This window comes from Panulirus ornatus, chromosome 4, assembly GCF_036320965.1.
Source record: "Panulirus ornatus isolate Po-2019 chromosome 4, ASM3632096v1, whole genome shotgun sequence".
NCBI classification, from domain to species: domain Eukaryota; kingdom Metazoa; phylum Arthropoda; class Malacostraca; order Decapoda; family Palinuridae; genus Panulirus; species Panulirus ornatus.
In genome coordinates this window covers 91,012,021-91,036,573 of record NC_092227.1, presented here as the reverse complement: position 1 = coordinate 91,036,573, position 24,553 = coordinate 91,012,021, and the positions used below count along the sequence as shown (strand labels likewise).

The 24,553-nt window shown below is 41.1% G+C and overlaps 1 protein-coding gene across 3 annotated transcripts in view; it reads left to right on the top strand.

Moving 5' to 3' along the window:
• Csas (CMP-sialic acid synthase) overlaps window positions 1-9,025 on the top strand; it is a 120,181-nt gene extending 111,156 nt beyond the window's left edge. For 2 of the 3 annotated variants that reach the window (XM_071657388.1, XM_071657409.1), the window contains one exon: window positions 1,036-9,025. Coding sequence is in view for 2 of the 3 variants with exons in the window: in XM_071657409.1 (XP_071513510.1) it covers window positions 1,036-1,144 (109 nt within the window). In the remaining variant the exon portion in view is untranslated. Of the gene's footprint in view, window positions 1-1,032 lie in introns of all 3 variants that reach the window. The other variant, XM_071657398.1, reaches the window with a different exon arrangement.
• The last annotated feature ends 15,528 nt before the right edge of the window (window positions 9,026-24,553 follow it).

The following is a 24,553-nucleotide window of genomic DNA, read 5'->3' as shown; positions in this document are numbered from 1 at the left end:
GCCTATTACCATCATCAGTTTCTCTCGGTATTTTAGTCCTTTTCCCTAACTGAATATCTGCAGACATTCCTCCTCCAGCACTTTTGTACCCTCTATATTCAATAGATTCTTCATATGTTTTTGTCCTTTACTTGAATAGCTGCTAGTGTTGCTCCTGCATTTCCCTGCCCAGTTTGGTCATCAACAGGTTCTGTATTCATTTCAGTCCTTACCACCTGTGATTGCACAGCCTAGTCCATCCGAAAAAGACTCCTTAGACTTTTTACTTTTCAGTGATTTCACCCTTCTTTTGATGTTGTATCTCTTGAATCTCCTCCACTAAACTTTGTTTCTCTTTAGGCTCAAAAAATATAATTCTTAGATTTGTTTTTCTTCAAACCTAATGACTCCATAATTCTTGAGTTGTTTTCTCATTTTTGATTCTCGCCTTAGTTTTGTTATCCTGGGTCTTGCTTCTTAGCAAATTCTCATAACCTCACCAAATTCTTATTCTTGTCTTTTCATCTCCATCAGTCACCTCTGCAGATCTGGTTATGATGGACTGGTCTAGATACATTCCTGTAAGTGAGTCTGTACCTGCCTTTCTTGGCAAATGTAGTGCTAAAGCTCTTAGATTATTTCTCAGATGATATCAGTAACAGTGATGAGACTTACCCCTCACCTGCACCCTGGGATCAAGAAATCTACCTCAGTTTGCAGGACACTGCCCTATACAGAACATTTTTGTTTTTGTTTTTTGGACTAATAGTTTATCATATGTATACTAGTAATGAGATTACTAAAATAGCCATTGCTTTATACTGATACTTTCTTGTTTCTATGTCTGCACACTGTTTATGAATGCTTCCAAAGTATAATGACCAGATCGACAGGTTGAATTCTCGGACATATTATTAAACATTGCTCTACGTTGTCTAATTTGTGCATATTTTCAGTTGCCAAAGAGTTAATTTGGGAATATTATACATGCACTACCCTACTCAGGCTTTGGCAAATGGAATGTGCGATATGCAACATCATTACTTTATCCAGCAGATGTGGCTATGTGGAGGTCCCTCAAGAAGACAGCTTGGATATTGACTCTCCTTTTGATGTCATCATTGCTCAAGAATGGATCAAATACTGTCAGAAGGAAATTACATAGCATTCTATCTATCAACATTATCAAACTGTTCATCTATTATAGAACGAAACATATTCATTTACTTAGCATGTTAGTACAATCCAGTGTTTTTCATACTTTTTCAGTCAAAAATTCCCTTTTGCAAAATGATGGAAAACTGTGTACAGCTTGTATGACATCCATTAGCTGAGCTCTGATTGAAAGAGCTTTATTTGTTAATTATGAATTACTGGACTCTCTGAATTTTTTCTTTACTGATTATTAGAAAATATTGTTGGTGACTGAGTTTGGTAAAGAGTGTGAAAGAAGAAAGCTAAGAGCAAATGTGAATAAGAGCAAGGTTATTAGGTTCAGTAGGGTTGAGGAACAAGTGAATTGGGAGGTAAGTTTGAATGGAGGAAAACTGGAGGAAGTGAAGTGTTTTAGACATCTGGGAGTGGATTTGACAGCGGATGGAACTATGGAAGCAGAAGTGAGTCACAGGGTGGGAGAGGGGGCAAAGGTTCTGGGAGAGTTGAAGAATGTGTGGAAGGTGAGAATGTTATCTTGTAGAGCGAAAATGTGTCTGTTTGAAGGATTAGTGGTTCCAACAATTTTATATGGTTGTGAGGCATGGCCTATAGATAGGGTTGTGCGGAGGAGGATGGATGTGTTGGAAATGAGATGTTTGAGGACAATATGTGGTGTTAGGTGGTTTGATTGAGTAAGTAATGAAAGGGTAAGAGAGATGTGTGTTAATAAAAAGAGTGTGGTTGAGAGAGCAGAAGAGGGTGTATTGAAATGGTTGGTCACATGGAGAGACTGAGTGAGGAAAGATTGACAAAGAAGATATATGTGTCAGAGGTGGAGGGAATGAGGAGAAGTGGGAGACCAAATTGGAGGTGGAAGGATGAAGTGAAAAAAATTTTGAGCGATCAGGGCCTGAATATTCAGGAGGACGAAAGGCATTCAAGGAATAGAGTGAATTGGAAGGGTGTGGTATACTGGGGTCGACGTGCTGTCAATGGATTTAACCAGGGCATGTGAGGTGTCTGGGTTAAACCATGGAAAGTTTTGTGGGTTCTGGATATTGAAAGGGAGCTATGGTTTCGGTGCATTACACATGGCAGCTAGAGACTGAGTGTGAACGAATGTGGCTTTTGTTGTCTTTTCCTAGCGCTACCTCACGTGCATGCGGGGGGACAGAGGTGCCATTTCATGTGTGGCGGGGTGGCGGCGGGAATGGATGAAGGCAGCATGTATGAATATGTACATGTGTATATATGTATAATTCTGTGTATGTATATGTATGTGTACGTTGAAATGTATAGGTATGTATGTGTATGTAGGCTTTTATGTATATACATGTGTATGTGGGTGGGTTGGGCCTTTCTTTCGTCTGTTTCCTTGTGCTACCTCGCAAACGCAGGAGACAGCGACAGAGTATAATAAATAAATAAATGATATGAAAATTTTGTGGAACCTAGGATTAGAATTCATGTTGACAAATGCTGGTATAAGCATATCTCAGTTTTCTCTACATTTGAAAAGTCTGAATAATCACTATGCACTGATTTTATGTTGTAACCACAGTCTCTTAAACTTATTTTGTATCATACTTTTTTTGGGTATGTTTGAAGGAATAGTGGTTCAAACAATTTTATATGGTTGTGAGGCGTGGGTTATAGATAGGTTGTACGGAGGATGTTGGAGATGTTGGAAATGAGATGTTTGAGGACAATATGTGGTGTAAGGTGGTTTGATCGAGTAAGTAATGAAAGAGAATGAGTGAGGAAAGATTGACAAAGAGGATTTATGTGTCAGAGGTGGAGGGAATGAGGAGAAGTGGGAGACCAAATTGGAGGTGGAAGGATGGAGTGAAAAAGATTTTGAGCAATCAGGGCCTGAACATGCATGAGGGTGAAAGGCATGCAAGGAATAGAGTGAATTAGAACAATGTGGTATATTGGGATCGATGTGCTGTCAATGGATTGAACCAGGGCATGTGAAGCATCTGGGGTAAAACCCATGGAAAGTTTTGTGGGGCCTGGATGTGGAAAGGGAGCTAAGGTTTCGGTGCATTATACAAGATAGCTAGAGACTGAGTGTGAACGAATGTGGTCTTTGTTGTCTTTTCCTAGCACTACCTCGTGCACGTGTGGGGGGAGGGGAGGTATCATTTCATGCGTGGCGGGGTGGCGAGAGGAATGAATAAAGGCAGCAAGTATGAATTATGTACATGTGTATATATGTATATTCCTGTGTATGTATATATATATATGTATACATTTAAATGTTTAGGTATATATATATGCATGTGTGGACATGTAAGTATTTGCATGTGTATGTGGGTTGATTGGGCCATTCTTTTGTCTTTCCCTGCACTACCTTGCTAACGCGGGAGACAGCGACAAAGTATAATATATAGAATTAAGCCTTTTTTTTATACTGTCCGTATTTGTAGTCCTTTCTTTTAACTTGTTCATTGATTTTGTAATTCAATTATTATAGATGTATATGTTCAGAGGTTTCAGTTTCTTCAGTCTTTCATCAGCTCTGTTACAAATTTTCATTGGACAAATCTGGTTTACAGTCAGGGTAGGCAAGAGAGAAATCATGAGCCCTGCTGTTGCTTCTTTTTCAAGACTTCTTATCCCTTGTGTGAGCTCAAACTCTTGAATCTTGTATTGTATTAATTTTTTGCTTGGGGAAAATTTAGTAGCAGCAGGTTAGTAGTGCAATTTTTTTTATGCAGGAAAGAAGGACTTGTTGGCATTGTACCATGCATGTGGAATATCTTTGCTTGAGCCCTGGCTCCTGTAGGACACAGACCCTGGTGTTTTACATTCTCTGTACTACCTTGTCCTGGGCAATGTGTACAACCTTTGACATCACTCATACAGATCCTGATCCCCAATTTTCTTGGGGAGAATCAGGTACATACAACATTCGCATCATCACACACTTCCTTAACCTATGGGCACAGTGTTAGAATGATAATATGGACATCTGCACTCTTATTACTTTTACACTTTGCACAAGTTGGTTTTTTAGTGAATCCAGTGTTTCCAAGTACTCCCTGTCTATACACAAAATGGTTGTATTCCATCCATTTACCAGTCATTCATCTAACACCTTCATATAGAATATCCATGATCCTAATCAGTTCTCATGCTGCATCTGCCCCTCTCTTTTGAAGCCTACGTTTCCTTCGTGTACCCCCTTCAATACTACCAAACATCTTTCCAACACCATAAACATTACTTCAACATGTCATAAGATTTATCATTTTAGGATATACATTCCACAATAAAGACAACAAACACCTACTCTTCATATATTTTGCTCACATCCAACAAAGACAAACACAGTATCACACTTCTTAAAATACTTTCTCCAATTGGTCATGGATGGCTTCATGAGGACTCCAGGAACTCTCTAGAAGGGTATTCTTGGGCAGGAAGTTAAGGAAGTGTTGCCATATATGTTGTCGACTAAGCTTTCATCTGCCACACATTCAACATGGCCTTGCTCTCCCAACAGAATTTTATTTATACATTTATGCAGTCTGTTGTGGATGAGAGAGCTTGGGAAGCAAGTCAGTTCTTGTTCGCTGATGATACAGCGCTGGTGGCTGATTCGTGTGAGAAACTTCAGAAGCTGGTGACTGAGTTTGGTAAAGTGTGTGAAAGAAGAAAGCTGAGAGTAAAGGTAAATAAGAGCAAGGTTATTAGGTACAGTAGGGTTGAGGGACAAGTCAATTGGGAGGTAAGTTTGAATGGAGAAAAACTGGAGAAAGTGAAGTGTTTTAGATATCTGGGAGTGGATTTGGCAGCAGATGGAACCATGGAAGCAGAAGTGAATCATAGGGTGGGGGAGGGTGTGAAAGTTCTGGGAGCGTTGAAGAATGTGTGGAAGTTGAAAACATTATCTCGAAAAGCAAAAATGGGTATGTTTGAAGGAATAGTGGTTCCAACAATGTTATATGGTTGCGAGGTGTGGGCTATAGATAGAGTTGTGCAGAGGAGGGTGGATGTGCTGGAAATGTTTGAGGACAATATGTGGTGTGAGGTGGTTTGATCGAGAAAGTGATAATAGGGTAAGAGAGATGTGTGGTAATAAAAAGTGTTTGGTTGAGAGAGCAGAAGAGGGTGTTTTGAAATGGTTTGGTCACATGGAGAGAATGAATGAGGAAAGATTGACCAAGAGGATATGTATATGTCAGAGGTGGAGGGATCGAGGAGAAGTGGGAGACCAAATTGGAGGTGGAAAGATAGAGTGAAGGGGATTTTGAGTGATTGGGGCCTGAACATGCAGAAGGGTGAAAGGCGTGCAAGGAATAGAGTGAATTGGAACGATGTGGTATACCGGGGTTGATGTGCTGTTCAATGGATTGAACCAGGGCATGTAAAGCGTCTGGGGTAAACCATGGAAAGTTCTGTGGAGCCTGGATGTGGAAAGGGAGCTGTGGTTTCGGTGCATTATTACATGACAGCTAGAGACTGAGTGTGAATGAATGTGGCCTTTGTTGTCTTTTCCTAGTGCTACCTCGCACTCATGCTGGAGAAGGGGGATGTTATTTCTTGTGTGGTGGGGTGGTGATGGGAATGAATAAGTGCAGACAGTATGAATTATGTACAAGTGTATATATGTATATGTCTGTGTGTATATATATGTATACGTTGAGATGTATAGGTATGTATATTTGCGTGTGTACGCGTATGTATATACATGTGTACGTGAGTGGGTTGGGCCATTCTTTCGTCTGTTTCCTTGTGCCACGTCGCTAACACAGGAGACAGTGACAAAGGAAATTAATAATAATAATAATGATTTCTTTACATGAAATTTCCTTCTCACATCATTTTTTATTTTATTTCTCCCATTTCCATCTGAAAAATAAAAACTTTGCATGTTATCCATGTCTGCTGCTCCTAATTTTTAACAGTTCCTGTACAGACATTTGTAACACATTCATCCATCAGAGTTAGGGCAAGGCTTCCTTTGTGTAAGATGCAAGCAAACTGTACACTTAAATTATTCCTGTTTACCATAGCTTTCAGTGCACCTCAAGTTTTTCTCCTCTGCATGGTTGCTTTCAACCTCAGCTTTCCTAATACTATCTTCAATGAACTTTACTCGTCCATGTCACCCGGTTCTTCACCATCCACTGGTATTACGCTGTGATCTGCCAAACTTTTCAAAAGCTTGAATCCTACTTTTATTTGTATTATATTTCAACATCTTCCTCCTTCACATACCATTGAAATGGTCCACCATTCTATCCAGTACTTCCCATTCAACAGACAACACAATATGATATACAGAGATGGGGTTGTATGAGTGTAAAACTTCCACTCTGTACAGTGCAAATAAGTAATATTGACACATAATCACCATGATGACATTACACAACCCTAATGCACTTTCACATTTATTTCAGTCCACTCATTTAAGCTGCCACATACTCTCTTACACTTACAGTAAGAAGGCTTTTAAGAGTATTCAAAAGTCTTCCATTTTCTTATGTTGTGTACACCTTCATTTTTGACGGAAGTTTTCATGCAACTATTCAGTGCAAAAAATTGGTGCACACACACCCTCAACCCTTCCTAATTTTACGCACCAACAAGGGGTTTTCTAACTCTAGTACATGATAAGTCCCTCTCCATTCATATACCTTGCTAACTGTGTCAAAGAGACCTATTTTCTTGCACTCCCTCTTTATTCTCTTTTCCTTTATACAGCTGAACAGTTACTACCAAAGTCATGTTATTAGGCACCTGACCACTATTCTGTAGTTCCACACACACTTTCCAGATCCACTCCACAGTAGTTTTACTTCACTTCTCACTCTCCTTAACCACACCATCTGTATCCTATTTTCCTAATCTTTTAGAGCTTTTTTGTTTGTCTTATTTTTTCCTTTGCTATATCCTCCTCTCCCATATATCTCTTTTCTCTCTCCTTATCTCTCATCCAACTGTACCAATAAACAATCATTTTACCATCGCTTCATGTCACTTATGGAAAATACCCTCTGCATTGTTTACAAATGTCGCCCTTTAACACTAGTATTTTCTTATGTAAAGACTGTTGCTCATCACACATACCTCCCTTCTGCTTTTATTTACCATCCTCCAGAACAGTATGTTATTCTTCACCAGTCATATTTATGTGCAACTCTCCTCTGCATGAGAGATTCTCATGGATATCTCATAAGGAATTCAAGGTTAGGACTATCAGGCTCTCAGTGTATCCAGTGAGGAAGCACCATCCTTCCCCACCCTTTACTAACCACTGAACCATGGTAGCAGCATCTTTGTTATAATGGACCCACCTCTGGCCAATCAGAGACTGCCATAGAGGTGACATCATCTTTGCATTTACTCCCAGGTATCAGCTGCTCAGAATTCTCTAATATTGCATGCAGATAGGACACCAACTACTAGACTAACTTCTTTATGTCCCATAAATTAGTATCCTTATGTAGTATATTTAGAGAATGATGTACTGTATGTTTGCTTTGGTCATTGTTTTAGGTTACTTAAGTAACAGTTACACAATCAGTATTTTGTAGTGGTGTTGCCCAGCAACCCTGTTGCTCAGTATTACTGGCCATACATAAGTCACATTGAGCAAGTATTGCCATGTATTGATCATTAATGCCAGTTACATGTCAGAATGGAAACATGTTGATATGTATTGATATGTGGTCCAGGCATGATGGAGAATATGACAGTAGTATTGGGTTAAGTGCTATCATAGGCATCAGTACAGTCTGTGCCACAGACAGTGTGTGTGTGTGTGTGTGTGTGTGTATTCTTACATTATGGTTAGCACACTTACCCCTGTGCTGTGGAATGATGAAAAGACTATAAACTTTATCAACAGTATTCGTTGCAATCCTGAAATATGGGATTTTGTCATCTCAAGTATCGTGACCATAATTGCTGTCCTCATATTTGTATTCATTTTTTGTATTTTTGGACCAATGAATTTACAAAGCACTTCAAAGTCTTTCAGACATTCTTATAGAATTCTGAAATGTATACTTGTCTAGTTTTAATTCTCCACGGAGAGTAGCATTTGAAGATTGCTCTTCCAGATATGGTCTCACCCACATTTTACAAGTGTTGTTTATGAATTGTAATCTAAGTGGCAGCTGCAATACCAAGATCCAATTTCAAGACCACAACCTTCACAGGTTCCCATGGTGACAGTTGCACTCACTGGCTTGTGTAGAGAGTGGTCATATTGCTTCAAATTGCTCTACTTTGATGACAACATTGCAGCAGTCATGGTCATGCCAGTAGTTTGTTTGTCAGTATTTCCACTGGCAATATTGTCTAATGTTGCTCAATTTTTATTTCTCGTATAACGCGGATTTTTTATATACCACACGCAGTATACTCTGTGAGGGTGAGAGTAAGGAGGAATTTTTGGAATACAAAGGAATTCAAACAGCAAAATACCACTGGGTCCTTTTGGGGCTGTTTATGATAGTGGAAGATATCAGAAATTCATAGATTAGTGTGATAAGAGTAGAAAGGCATACAGATAACTGAAATAGGTATTCTTGTAAGCTAATCGTATAACTAAGGAGTTATAGATATGTAATGTGCGTTGTGGAAGTTAAAGTATTTATCAATTCAAATCTTTGGTGTTGCTTTCAACTACTCTAATTGGTAAATTTTTCCATGTAACTAAGGAGGTATAGATAGTACTGTGAGTTGTGGACTTTAAAGTATTTATCACTTCGTATCTTTGGTGTTGCTTTCAACTACTTTAATTGGTAAATTTTTCCTTATGTTAAAAATCCTGCTTGCCTATGAATTTGTATCCATTGCTAGTGAAATCAGACAAATCTAGCAGTGAGTGGTATATTTTACTGAGATTATTAAAGCCTCTGATAACTCTGAATACCTGTATTTAAAAACCTCTTAACCTTCTCTTTTCTATACTGAATATGTTTAAATCATATAGCTGGCTTTTGTAGGATTTGTTTCTCAGTTCATGAATCATCCTGGTAGCTTGCTACTGTACTGAACACAATATTCAAGATAGAGATGTGTCAGTGAATTGTAAAAGGTGAAGATGATTTCCATAAACTGAAATAATAAAGCCCTACTGTTAAATTCAAGGATGCTGTACTCTCTTTTTAACACTTCTTTGCACTGCCTACTTGAGAAGGGCGCCTGGTACTGTCTTGGCATCATGAATAGGAAGATACCATAAAGACATGAGAAGGAAGAACCTGTAAAATGATAAAACTAAGCAACTTCATAAAGGCGAGGCCTTAATGAATACTGATGTGTCTGTGGTGGTGATGTTAGGGTAGTCGGTTTTGATATGGGATGGGACAGACTGAATGGTGGGAGAAAGTTGTTAAGTGACATTGTTTGAAGTCGAGGGTTATGGAGTGTTGTCTGGTGTAGAACTGGAATGATGTTCAGAATACTGTAAAACTTTCAAGTGGTCCTCATGGTCTTCACAAATGTCTCCTGTATTTAGGTGTTTGAACAGTATGTCCCTTTGAAATGAGCTAAAACTATATAAGGACCAGAAAATTTTGGGTCTAGTTTAGGAATCTCACATCTAGAGTTAAGTTCTTGTATCATTACCAAGAACCTAGAAGCTACCTTTGATGGTTTTGTGGACTTATTAGCTTGATCCATGAAAGTTTTAGTGGCTTCGCCTAGATTTTCCTTGATCCTTTGATGAATCAGTTGAGTTGTGCAATACTTTTCTGCTACAATTGATATCTGAACAACTGGACATGAAGGAGGGGACACTATTGTGTCATACGGCACCACTTTACCAAAACCGTGTTAGACTTGGAAGGATGTCTCCAATTGACTTTATGCTGAGTTTAATGAACATTGGACATCAGATAGGTATTCATCTCATTTATCATGATCAAAATTAACGTTATGTGGAGATTGAAGTATTTTACGGTTCAACCTTTCTGCAAGACCATTTGAGGCTGGATGATGTGCCATTATATTATATAAGGCATTATTGAATTCTCCTCCATTTTGAGACTAAAACCTTTGGTGCATTTTATCTGTCTAGAATATATTTCTTGAACACCTTAGCAACCATGGCTGCATTTTTATTTTCAACTGAAACTAATTCACAATACCTTGTAAAAATATCAATAATTACTAAAACATATCTGTAGCCTGCCATGAACCTAGGAAAACCTCCTTATATGTCCATATGAACCCTTTGCCATGGGTATGAAGGTACAGGATGTTACAGATTTGGCACCCCAGTATATGGTCTGTAATATTCTCTTGCATTCTTGACCAAAAATATCTCAAGCAAGTCTGTTTATAGAATCTATCTGCACCTGGGTGTGCAGCCTGAGGTGAATCATGTGGTAGCTTTAAGAAATCCTTTACTAATGTTGTTGGAATGACTGTACTCCTAGTCTCACATCTCTGCATGAGAATCCCTGTGGTAAATACAATTCCCTGACTGGAACAGCTGTCTTAACATCCAAGGAATGACATCCTCCCTCAAGAAATTCTCTGACAGAACCCCAAACTGGGTCATCTCATTGATGAGGTTTCAATCTCTCTGTCAAAATCTACAGGGCTATCATCTACAGTGACTGCTCCCACTCTGCAGGAAACTGCATCCGCAACTACAGTTGATGATCCTAAAATAAAATGAAAATTTGAGTCAAAGGCTTGTATATTTAGAAACTATCTCTGACACTTTCCAGTTGGATCTTGTTGTTGAAAAATGCTTAACAATGCCCTATCATCTGTATAGACTGTGATAGAGTTGGGGTGAGAGAGTATCATTAAATTTTAGGGAGAATAAAAAGATGTTCTGGAAGGAGGTAAATAAAGTGCGTAAGACAAGGGAGCAAATGGGAACTTCAGTGAAGGGCGCAAATGGGGAGGTGATAACAAGTAGTGGTGATGTGAGAAGGAGATGGAGTGAGTATTTTGAAGGTTTGTTGAATGTGTTTGATGATAGAGTGGCAGATATAGGGTGTTTTGGTCAAGGTGGTGTGCAAAGTGCGAGGGTTAGGGAAAATGATTTGGTAAACAGAGAAGAGGTAGTAAAAGCTTTGGGGAAGATGAAAGCCAGCAAGGCAGCAGGTTTGGATGGTATTGCAGTGGAATTTATTAAAAAAGGGGGTGACTGTATTGTTGACTGGTTGGTAAGGTTATTTGATGTATGTATGACTCATGGTGAGGTGCCTGAGGATTGGCGGAATGCGTGCATAGTGCCATTGTACAAAGGCAAAGGGGATAAGAGTGAGTGCTCAAATTACAGAGGTATAAGTTTGTTGAGTATTCCTGGCAAATTGTATGGGAGGGTATTGATTGAGAGGGTGAAGGCATGTACAGAGCATCAGATTGGGGAAGAGCAGTGTGGTTTCAGAAGTGGTAGAGGATGTGTGGATCAGGTGTTTGCTTTGAAGAATGTATGTGAGAAATACTTAGAAAAGCAAATGGATTTGTATGTAGCATTTATGGATCTGGAGAAGGCATATGATAGAGTTGATAGAGATGCTCTGTGGAAGGTATTAAGAATATATGGTGTGGGAGGCAAGTTGTTAGAAGCAGTGAAAAGTTTTTATCGAGGATGTAAGGCATGTGTACGTGTAGGAAGAGAGGAAAGTGATTGGTTCTCAGTGAATGTAGGTTTGCGGCAGGGGTGTGTGATGTCTCCATGGTTGTTTAATTTGTTTATGGATGGGGTTGTTAGGGAGGTGAATGCAAGAGTTTTGGAAAGAGGGGCAAGGATGAAGTCTGTTGGGGATGAGAGAGCTTGGGAAGTGAGTCAGTTGTTGTTCGCTGATGATACAGCGCTGGTGGCTGATTCATGTGAGAAACTGCAGAAGCTGGTGACTGAGTTTGGTAAAGTGTGTGAAAGAAGAAAGTTAAGAGTAAATGTGAATAAGAGCAAGGTTATTAGGTACAGTAGGGTTGAGGGTCAAGTCAATTGGGAGGTGAGTTTGAATAGAGAAAAACTGGAGGAAGTGAAGTGTTTTAGATATCTGGGAGTGGATCTGGCAGCGGATGGAAACATGGAAGTGGAAGTGGATCATAGGGTGGGGGAGGGGGCGAAAATTCTGGGAGCCTTGAAGAATGTGTGGAAGTCGAGAACATTATCTCGGAAAGCAAAAATGGGTATCTTTGAAGGAATAGTGGTTCCAACAATGTTGTATGGTTGCGAGGCGTGGACTATGGATAGAGTTGTGCGCAGGAGGATGGATGTGCTGGAAATGAGATGTTTGAGGACAATATGTGGTGTGAGGTGGTTTGATCGAGTAAGTAACGTAAGGGTAAGAGAGATGTGTGGAAATAAAAAGAGCGTGGTTGAGAGAGCAGAAGAGGGTGTTTTGAAATGGTTTGGTCACATGGAGAGAATGAGTGAGGAAAGATTGACCAAGAGGATATATGTGTCGGAGGTGGAGTGAACAAGGAGAAGAGGGAGACCAAATTGGAGGTGGAAAGATGGAGTGAAAAAGATTTTGTGTGATCGGGGCCTGAACATGCAGGAGGGTGAAAGGAGGGCAAGGAATAGAGTGAATTGGAGCGATGTGGTATACTGGGGTTGACGTGCTGTCAGTGGATTGAATCAAGGCATGTGAAGCGTCTGGGGTAAACCATGGAAAGCTGTGTAGGTATGTATATTTGCATGTGTGGACGTATGTATATACATGTGTATGGGGGTGGGTTGGGCCATTTCTTTCGTCTGTTTCCTTGCGCTACCTCGCAAACGCGGGAGACAGCGACAAAGCAAAAGAAAAAAAAAATATATATATATATATATATATATATATATATATATATATATATTTTTTTTTTGGATATATATATATATATATATATATATATATATATATATATATATATATATATATATATATATATATATTTTTTTTTTTTTTTTTTTTTTTTTTATGCTTTGTCGCTGTCTCCCGCGTTTGCGAGGTAGCGCAAGGAAACAGACGAAAGAAATGGCCCAACCCCCCCCCCATACACATGTACATACACACGTCCACACACGCAAATATACATACCTACACAGCTTTCCATGGTTTACCCCAGACGCTTCACATGCCTTGCTTCAATCCACTGACAGCACGTCAACCCCTGTATACCACATCGACTCCAATTCACTCTATTCTTGCCCTCCTTTCACCCTCCTGCATGTTCAGGCCCCGATCACACAAAATCTTTTTCACTCCATCTTTCCACCTCCAATTTGGTCTCCCTCTTCTCCTCGTTCCCTCCACCTCCAACACATATATCCTCTTGCTCAATCTCTCCTCACTCATTCTCTCCATGTGCCCAAACCATTTCAAAACACCCTCTTCTGCTCTCTCAACCACGCTCTTTTTATTTCCACACATCTCTCTTACCCTTACGTTACTTACTCGATCAAACCACCTCACACCACACATTGTCCTCAAACATCTCATTTCCAGCACATCCATCCTCCTGCGCACATCTCTATCCATAGCCCACGCCTCGCAACCATACAACATTGTTGGAACCACTATTCCCTCAAACATACCCATTTTTGCTTTCCGAGATAATGTTCTCGACTTCCACACATTTTTCAAGGCTCCCAAAATTTTCGCCCCCTCCCCCACCCTATGATCCACTTCCGCTTCCATGGTTCCATCCGCTGACAGATCCACTCCCAGATATCTAAAGGGAGGTAAATGCAAGAGTCCTGGAAAGAGGGGCAAGTATGAAGTCTGTTGGGGATGAGAGAGCTTGGGAAGTGAGTCAGTTGTTGTTCGCTGATGATACAGCGCTGGTGGCTGATTCATGTGAGAAACTGCAGAAGCTGGTGACTGAGTTTGGTAAAGTGTGTGGAAGAAGAAAGTTGAGAGTAAATGTGAATAAGAGCAAGGTTATTAGGTACAGTAGGGGTGAGGGTCAAGTCAATTGGGAGGTGAGTTTGAATGGAGAAAAACTGGAGGAAGTGAAGTGTTTTAGATATATATATATATATGTATATATATATATATATATATATATATATATATATATATATATATATATATATATATATATATATATCTTTCTTTTTCTTTCATACTATTCGCCATTTCCCACATTAGCGAGGTAGCGTTAAGAACAGAGGACTGGGCTTTTGAGGAATATCCTCATCAGGCCCCCTTCTTTGTTCCTTCTTTTGGAAAATTAGCGAGGTAGTGCAAGGAAACAGATGAAAGAATGGCCCAACCCACCCACATACACATGTATATACATACACATCCACACACGCACATACACATACCTATACATCTCAACACATACATATATATACACACACAGATGTATACATATATACACATGTACATAATTCATACTGTCTGCCCTTAATCATTCCTGTCGCCACCCTGCCACACCTGAAATGACAACTCCCTCCCCCCGCATGTGCGTGAGGTAGCACTAGGAAAAGACAGCATAGGCCACATTCGTTCACACTCAGTCTCTGGCTGTCTTGTATAATGCAACAAAACCACAGCTTCCTTTCCACATCCAGGCCCCACAAAACTTTCCATGGTTTACCCCAGATGCTTCACATGCCCTGCTTCAATCCATTAACAGCACGTCGACCCTGGTATACCACATCGTTCCAATTCACACTATTCCTTGCACACCTTTCACCCTCCTGCATGTTCAGGCCCTAATCACTCAAAATCTTTTTTACTCCATCTTTCCACCTCCAATTTGGTCTCCCACTTCTCCTCGTTCCCTCCACCTCTGTCACATATATCCTCTTTCTCAATCTTTCCTCGCTCGTTCTCTCCATGTGACCAAACCATTTCAAAACAACCTTTTCTGCTCCCTCAATCACACACTTTTTATTACCACACATCCATCTTACCCTTTCATTACTTACTCGATCAAACCATCTCACACCACATATTGTCCTCAAACATCTCATTTCCAGCACATTCACCCTCCTCCGCATAACTCTATCCATAGCCCATGCCTTGCAACCATATTACATTGTCGGAACCACTATTCCTTCAAACATAGCCATTTTTTGCTTTCGGAGATAATGTTCTTGACTTCCACACATTTTTCAACGCTCCCAGAACTTTCGCCCCCTCCCCTACCCTATGACTCGCCTCAGCTTCCATGGTTCCATCCGCTGCCAAATCCACTCCAGATATCTAAAACACTTCACTTTCTCCAGTTTTTCTCCATTCAAACTTACCTCCCAATTGACTTGTCCCTCAACCCTACTGTACCTAATATCCATGCTCTTATTCACATTTACTCTCAGCTTTTTTCTTTCACACACTTTACCAAACTCAGTCACCAGCTTCTGCAGTTTCTCATCTGAATCAGCCACTAGTGCTGTATCATCAGCGAACAACAACTGACTCGCTTCCCAAGCTCTCTCATCCACAACAGACTGCATACTTGCCCCTCTCTCCAAAACTCTTGCATTCACCTCTCTAACAACCCCATCCATAAACAAATTAAACGACCATGGAGACATCAAGCACCCGTGCCATAAACAGACATTCACTGTGAACCAATCGCTTTCCTCTCTTCTTACTCGTACACATGCCATACATCCTCAATAAAAACTTTTCACTGCTTCTAACAACTTGCCTCCCACACCATATATTCTTAATACCTTCCACAGAGCATCTCTATAAACTCTTATCATATGCCTTCTCCAGATCCATAAATGCTACATACAAATTCATTTGCTTTTCTAAGTATTTCTCATACATACTTCAAAGCAAACACCTGATCCACACATCCTCTACCACTTCTGAAACTACACTGCTCTTCCCCAATCTGATGCTCTGTACATGCCCTCACCCTCTCAATCAATACCCTCCCATATAATTTCCCAGGAATACTCAACAAACATATACCTCTGTAATTTGAGCACTCACCTTCATCCCCTTTGCCTTTGTACAATGGCACCATGCAAGCTTTCTGCCAATCTTCAGGCACCTCACCATGAGTCATACATACATTAAATAACCTTACCAACCAGTCAACAACACAGTCACCCCCTTTTTTAAGAAATTCCACTGCAATACCATCCAAACCCGCAACCTTGCTGGCTTTCATCTTCCGCAAAGCTTTTACTACCTCTTCTCTGTTTACCAAATCATTCTCCCTAACCCTCTCACTTTGCATGCCACCTCGACCAATACACCCTATATCTGCCACTCTATCATCAAACAATTCAACAAACCTTCAAAATACTCACTCCATCTCCTCACATCATCACTACTTGTTATCACCTCCCCATTAGCCCCCTTCACTGAAGTTCCCATTTGTTCCCTTGTCTTACGCACTTTATTTACCTCCTTCCAAAACATATTTTTATTCTCCCTGAAATTTAATGATACTCTCTGACCCCAACTCTCATTTGCCCTTTTTTTTCACCTTTTGCACCTCTCTGTTGATCTCCTGCCTCTTTCTTTTATACATCTCCCACTCATTTGCATTATTTCCCTGCAAAAATAGTCCAAATGCCTCTCTCTTCGCTTTCACTAATAATCGTACTTCATCCCACTACTCAGTGCCCTTTTTAATTTGCCCACCTCCCACCCTTCTCATGCCACAAGCATCTTTTGCGCAAGCCATCACTGCTTCCCTAAATACATCCCATTCCTCCCCCACTCCTCTTACGTCCTTTGTTCTCACTTTTTTCTATTCTGTCCTCAGTCTCTCCTGGTACTTCCTCAAACAAGTCTTCTTCCCAAACTCACTCACTCTCACCACTCTCTTCACCATAACATTCCCTCTTCTTTTCTGAAAACCTGTACAAATCTTCACCTTTGCCTCCACAAGATTATGATCAGACTTCTCTCCAGTTGCACCTCTCAGCACATTAACATCCAAAAGTCTCTCTTTCGTGCGCCTATCAATTAACACATAATCCAATAATGCTCTCTGGCCATCTCTCCTACTTACATGCGTATACATGTGTATATCTCTTTTCTAAAAGAAGAACAGAGAAGGGGTCCAAGTGAGGATAGTCCCTCAAAGGCTCAGTCCTCTGTTCTTAATGCTACCTTGCTAATGCGGGAAATGGCAAATTAAAAAAAAAATATATATATATAGCATGGGCTATAGATAGAGTTGTGCAGAGGAGGATGGATGTGTTGGAAATGAGATGTTTGAGGAAAATATGTGGTGTGAGGTGGTTTGATTAAGTAATGAAAGGGTAAGAGAGAAGTGTGTTAACAAAAAGAGTGTGGTTGAGAGAGCAGAAGAGGGTGTTTTGAAATGGTTTGGTCACATGGAAAGTACGAGTGAGGAAAGATTGACAAAGAGGATATATGTGTCAGGGGTGGATGGAACGAGGAGAAGTGGGAGGCCAAATTGGAAGCGTAAAGATGGGGTGAAAAAGATTTTGAGCGATTGGGGCCTGAACATGCAGGAGGGCGAAAGGTGTGCAAGGAATAGAGTGAACTGAAGCGATGTGGTATACCACAGTCGACGTGCTGTCAATATGTGTGAAAGAAGAATGCTGAGAGTAAATGTGAATAAGAGCAAGGTCATTAGATACAATAGGGTTGAGGGAAAAGTCAATTGGGAGGTAAGTTTGAATGGAGAAAAGCTGGAGAAAGTGTTTTACATATCTGGGAGTAGATTTAGCAGCGTTTGGAACCATGGAAGCGGAAGTGAGTCATAGGGTGGGGGAGGGGGCAAAAGTTCTGGGAGCGTTGAAAAATGTGTGGAAGGTGAGAACGTTATCTCAGAAAGCAAAAATGGGTATGTTTGAAGGAATAGTGGTTCCAACAATGTTGTGTGGTTGCGAGGTGTGGGCTATGGATAGAGTTGTGCGCAGGAGGGTGGATGTGCTGGAAATGAGATGTTTGAGGACAATATGTGGTGTGAGGTGGTTTGATCGAGTAAGTAATGTAAGGGTAAGAGAGATGTGTGGAAATAAGAAGAGTGTGGTTGAGAGAGCAGAAGAGGGTGTTTTGAAATGGGTTGGGCACATGGAGAGAATGAGTGAGGAAAGATTGAGAGGATATATGTGGCAGAGGTGAAGGGAACGAGAAGTATGAGACCAAATTGGAGGTGGGAAGATGGAGTGAAAAAGATTTTGAGTGATCAGGGCCTGAACATGCAGGAGGGGGAAAGGCGGGCAAGGAATAGAGTGAATTGGATCGATGTGGTATACCAGGGTTGACGTGCTGTCAATAGATTGAATCAGGGCATGTGAAGCGTCTGGGGTAAACCATGGAAAGTTCTGTGGGGCCTGGATGTGGAAAGGGAGCTGTGGTGTTCGGGCATTATTGCATGACAGCTAGAGACTGAGTGTGAACGAATGGGGCCTTTGTTGTCCTTTCCTAGCGCTACCTCGCACACATGAGGGGGGAGGGGGATGTTATTCCATATGTGGCAGGGAGGCGATGGGAATGAATAAAGGCAGACAGTGTGAATTATGTGCATGTGTATATATGTATATGTCTGTATGTGTATATATATGTGTACATTGAGATGTATGGGTATGTATATTTGCGTGTAGGGACGTGTATGTATATACATGTCTATGGGGTTGGGTTGGGCCATTTCTTTCATCTGTTTTCCTTGCGCTACCTCGCAAATGTGGGAGACAGCAACAAAGCAAAATAAATAAATATATATATATATATATATATATATATATATATATATAGGGGAGAAAGAATACTTCCCACGCATTCTGTGCGTGTTGTAGAAGGCGGCTAAAAGAGAGGGGAGTGGGGGCCTGAAAATCCCCTCTTTTTTTTTATTTTTTTTTTTTTCCAAGGGAGGGAGCAGAGAGGGAGGCCGGATGAGGATGTTCTCTCAGGGGCCCAGTCCTCTGTTCTTAACGCTGCCTCAGTAATGTACATACCTATACATCTCAATGTACACATATATATATATACACACAGACACATACATATATACCCATGCACACAATTCACACTGTCTGCCTTTATCCATTCCCATCGCCACCTCGCCACACATGGAATACCATCCCCCTTCCCCCTCATGTGTGTGAGGTAGCGCTAGGAAAAGACAACATAGGCCCCATTCGTTCAAACTCAGTCTCTAGCTGTCATGCAATAATGCCCGAAACCACAGGTTTGCGGCAGGGGTGTGTGATGTCTCCATGGTTGTTTAATTTGTTTATGGATGGGGTTGTTAGGGAGGTGAATGCAAGAGTTTTGGAAAGAGGGGCAAGTATGAAGTCTGTTGGGGATGAGAGAGCTTGGGAAGTGAGTCAGTTGTTGTTCGCTGATGATACAGCGCTGGTGGCTGATTCATGTGAGAAACTGCAGAAGCTGGTAACTGAGTTTGGTAAAGTGTGTGAAAGAAGAAAGTTAAGGGTAAATGTGAATAAGAGCAAGGTTATTAGGTACAGTAGGGTTGAGGGTCAAGTCAATTGGGAGGTGAGTTTGAATGGAGAAAAACTGGAGGAAGTGAAGTGTTTTAGATATCTGGGAGTGGATCTGGCAGCGGATGGAAACATGGAAGCGGAAGTGGATCATAGGGTGGGGGAGGGGGCGAAAATTCTGGGAGCCTTGAAGAATGTGTGGAAGTCGAGAACATTATCTCGGAAAGCAAAAATGGGTATGTTTGAAGGAATAGTGGTTCCAACAATGTTGTATGGTTGCGAGGCGTGGGCTATGGATAGAGTTGTGCGCAGGAGGATGGATGTGCTGGAAATGAGATGTTTGAGGACAATGTGTGGTGTGAGGTGGTTTGATCGAGTAAGTAACGTAAGGGTAAGAGAGATGTGTGGAAATATAAAGAGCGTGGTTGAGAGAGCAGAAGAGGGTGTTTTGAAATGGTTTAGGCACATGGAGAGAATGAGTGAGGAAAGATTGACCAAGAGGATATATGTGTCAGAGGTGGAGGGAACGAGGAGAAGAGGGAGACCAAATTGGAGGTGGAAAGATGGAGTGAAAAAGATTTTGTGTGATCGGGGCCTGAACATGCAGGAGGGTGAAAGGAGGGCAACGATTAGAGTGAATTGGATCGATATATATATTTTTTTCTTTCTTTTTTTGCTTTGTCACTGTCTCCTGCATTTGCGAGGTAGCGCAAGGAAACAGACAAAAGAAATGGCCCAACCCACCCCCATACACATGTATATACATAAGTCCACACACGCAAAATATACTTACCTACACATCTTTCCATGGTTTACCCCAGACGCTGCACATGCCCTGATTCAATCCACTGACAGCACGTCAACCCCAGTATACCACATCGATATATATGGGTTTACAGAAAAGAAGAGTGAATGTTGAGGTGAAGAGGGTGGTGAGAGTAAGTGAGCTTGGGAAGGAGACTTGTGTGAGGAAGTACCAGGAGAGACTGAGTACAGAATGGAAAAAAGGTGAGAACAATGGAAGTAAGGGGAATGGGGGAGGAATTGGATGTATTCAGGGAATCAGTGATGGATTGCACAAAAGATGCTTGTGGCATGAGAAGAGTGGGAGGTGGGTTGATTAGAAAGGGTAGTGAGTGGTGGGATGAAGAAGTAAGACTATTAGTGAAAGAGAAGAGAGATGCATTTGGATGATTTTTGTAGGGAAAAAATGCAATTGAGTGGGAGATGTATAAAAGAAAGAGACAGGAGGTCAAGAGAAAGGTGCAAGAGGTGAAAAAGAGGCAAATGAGAGTTGGGGTGAGAGAGTATCATTAGATTTTAGGGAGAATAAAAAGATGTTCTCGAAGGAGGTAAATAAAGTGCGTAAGACAAGGGAGCAAATGGGAACTTCAGTGAAGGGCGCAAATGGGGAGGTGATAACAAGTAGTGGTGATGTGAGAAGGAGATGGAGTGAGTATTTTGAAGGTTTGTTGAATGTGTTTGATGATAGAGTGGCAGATATAGGGTGTTTTGGTCGAGGTGGTGTGCAAAGTGAGAGGGTTAGGGAAAATGATTTGGTAAACAGAGAAGAAGTAGTAAAAGCTTTGTGGAAGATGAAAGCCGGCAAGGCAGCAGGTTTGGATGGTATTGCAGTGGAATTTATTAAAAAAGGGGGTGACTGTATTATTGACTGGTTGGTAAGGTTATTTAATGTATGTATGACTCATGGTGAGGTGCCTGAGGATTGGCGGAATGCATGCATAGTGCCATTGTACAAAGGCAAAGGGGATAAGAGTGAGTGCTCAAATTACAGAGGTATAAGTTTGTTGAGTATTCCTGGTAAATTATATGGGAGGGTATTGATTGAGAGGGTGAAGGCATGTACAGAGCATCAGATTGGGGATGAGCAGTGTGGTTTCAGAAGTGGTAGAGGATGTGTGGATCAGGTGTTTGCTTTGAAGAATGTATTTGAGAAATACTTAGAAAAGCAAATGGATTTGTATGTAGCATTTATGGATCTGGAGAAGGCATATGATAGAGTTGATAGAGATGCTCTGTGGAAAGTATTAAGAATATATGGTGTGGGAGGCAAGTTGTTAGAAGCAGTGAAAAGTTTTTATCGAGGATGTAAGGCATGTGTACGTGTAGGAAGAGAGGAAAGTGATTGGTTCTCAGTGAATGTAGGTTTGCGGCAAGGGTGTGTGATGTCTCCATGGTTGTTTAATTTGTTTATGGATGGGGTTATTAGGGAGGTGAATGCAAGAGTTTTGGAAAGAGGGGCCAGTATGAAGTCTGTTGTAGATGAGAGAGCTTGGGAAGTGAGTCAGTTGTTGTTCGCTGATGATACAGTGCTGGTGGCTGATTCATGTGAGAAACTGCAGAAGCTGGTGACTGAGTTTGGTAAAGTGTGTGAAAGAAGAAAGTTAAGAGTAAATGTGAATAAGAGCAAGGTTATTAGGTACAGTAGGGTTGAGGGTCAAGTCAATTGGGAGGTAAGTTTGAATGGAGAAAAACTGGAGGAAGTAAAGTGTTTTAGATACCTGGGAGTGGATCTGGCAGCGGATGGAACCATTGAAGCGGAAGTGGATCATAGGGTGGGGGAGGGGGCGAAAATTCTGGGTGCCTTGAAGAATGTGTGGAAGTCGAGAACATTATCTCGGAAAGCAAAAATGGGTATCTTTGAAGGAATAATGGTTCCAACAATGTTGTATGGTTGCGAGGCGTGGGCTATGGATAGAGTTGTGCGCAGGAGGATAGATGTGCTGGAAATGAGATGTTTGAGGAGAATGTGTGGTGTGAGGTGGTTTGATTAAGTAACGTAAGGGTAAGAGAGATGTGTGGAAATAAAAAGAGCGTGGTTGAGAGAGCAGAAGAGGGTGTTTTAAAATGGTTTGGGCACATGGAGAAAATGAGTGAGGAAAGATTGACCAAGAGGATATATGTGTCGGAGGTGGAGGGAACGAGGAGAAGTGGGAGACCAAATTGGAGGTGGAAAGATGGAGTGAAAAAGATTTTGTGTGATCGGGGCCTGAACATGCAGGAGGGTGAAAGGAGGGCAAGGAATAGAGTGAATTGGATAGATGTGGTATACCGGGGTTGACGTGCTGTCAGTGGATTGAATCAGGGCATGTGAAGCGTCTGGGGTAAACCATGGAAAGCTGTGTAGGTATGTATATTTGCGTGTGTGGACTTATGTATATACATGTGTATGGGGGTGGGTTGGGCCATTTCTTTCGTCTGTTTCCTTGCAAATGCGTGAGACAGCGACAAAGCAAAAAAAAAAATATATATATATTATCCCTGGGGATGGGGAGAAAGAATACTTCCCACGTATTCCCTGCGTATCGTAGAAGGCGACTAAAAGGGGAGGGAGCGGTGGGGCTGGAAATCCTCCCCTCTCGGTTTTTTTAATTTTCCAAAAGAAGGAACAGAGAAGGGGGCCAGGTGAGGATATTCCCTTAAAGGCCCAGTTCTCTGTTCTAAATGCTACTTCGCTAATGCGGGAAATGGCGAATAGTTTGAAAGAAAAAAAAAGATATATATATATATATATATATATATATATATATATATATATATATATATATATATATATATATATATATATATATATATATATATATATATGTGGATCTGGAGAAGGCATATGATATGATAGGTTTGTGGAAAGTATTAAGAGTATATGGTGAGGGAGGTGAGTTGCTAGAAGCAGTGAAAAGTTTTTACCAAGGATGTAAGGCATATGCACGAGCAGGAAGAAAAGAAAGCGACTGGTTCCTAGTGAATGTTGGTTTGCGTCAGGCCTGCATGATGTCTCCATGGTTGTTAGATTTGTCTATGAATGGGATGGTTAGGGGGTGAATACAAGACTTTTGGAGAGAGGGGCAATTATGCAGTCTGTTGTGGATGAGAGGGCTTGGGAAGTGAGTCAGTTGTTGTTCGCTGATGATACAACACTCACGGGTGATTCAGGTGAGAAATTGCAGAAACTGGTGACAGAGTTTGGTAAAGTGTTTGGAAGAAGAAAGCTGAGGGTAAATGTGAATAAGAGCAAGGTTATTAGGTTCAGTAGGGTTGATGGACTAATTAATTGGGAGGTAAGTTTGAATGGAGAAAAATTGCAGGATGTGAAGTGTTTTAGATATCTGGGAGTGGATTTGGCAGCAGATGGAACCATGGAAGCAGAAGTGAGTCACAGAGTGGGGGAGTGGCCGAAGGTTCTGGGAGCACTGAAGAGTGTGTGGAAGGCTAGAATGTTATCTCGGAGAGCAAAAATTGGAATGTTTGAAGGAATAGTGGTTCCAACAAAGTTATATGGTTGCGAGGCATGGGTTATAGATAGGGATGTGCGAAGTAGGGTGGATTTGTTGGAAATGAAATGTTTGAGGACAGTATGTGGTGTGAGGTGGTTTGATCAAGTAAGTAATGAAAGGGTAAGAGAGATGTGTGGTAATAAAAATAGTGTGGTTGAGAGAGCAGAAGAGGTTGTGTTGAAATTATTTGGTCACATGGAGAGAATGAGTGAGGAAAGATTGACAAAGAGGATATATGTGTCAGAGGTAGAGGGAACGAGGAGAAGCGGGAGACCAAATTGGTGGTGAAAGGATGGCGTGATAAAGATTTTGAGCATTCGGGGCCTGAATATACAGGAGGGTGAGTGGCGTACAAGGAATAGAGTGAAATGGAACAATATGGTATACCAGGGTTGACATACTGTCAATGGATTGAACCAGGGCATCTGAAGCGTATGGGGTAAACCATGGAAATTTTTGTGGGGCTTGGATGTGGAAAGGGAGCTGTGGTTTCCATGCATTACACATGACAGCTAGAGACTGAGTGTCAACAAATGTGGCCTTCTTGTATTTTTCCAAGCACTACCTGATGGGGGTTAGGTGAAATGCTATTTCATGTGTGGTGGGGTGGTGTTGGGAATGGATGAAGGCAGCAAGTATGAATATATACATGTGTATATATGTATATGTCTTTGTATGTATAAGTATGTTACGTTGAAATGTATAGGTATGTACATGTGCATCTGTGGGCATTTATGTATATACATGCGTATAAGGTTGGGCTGGGCCATTTTTGCAGGGAAAAAATGCAATTGAGTGGGAGATGTAT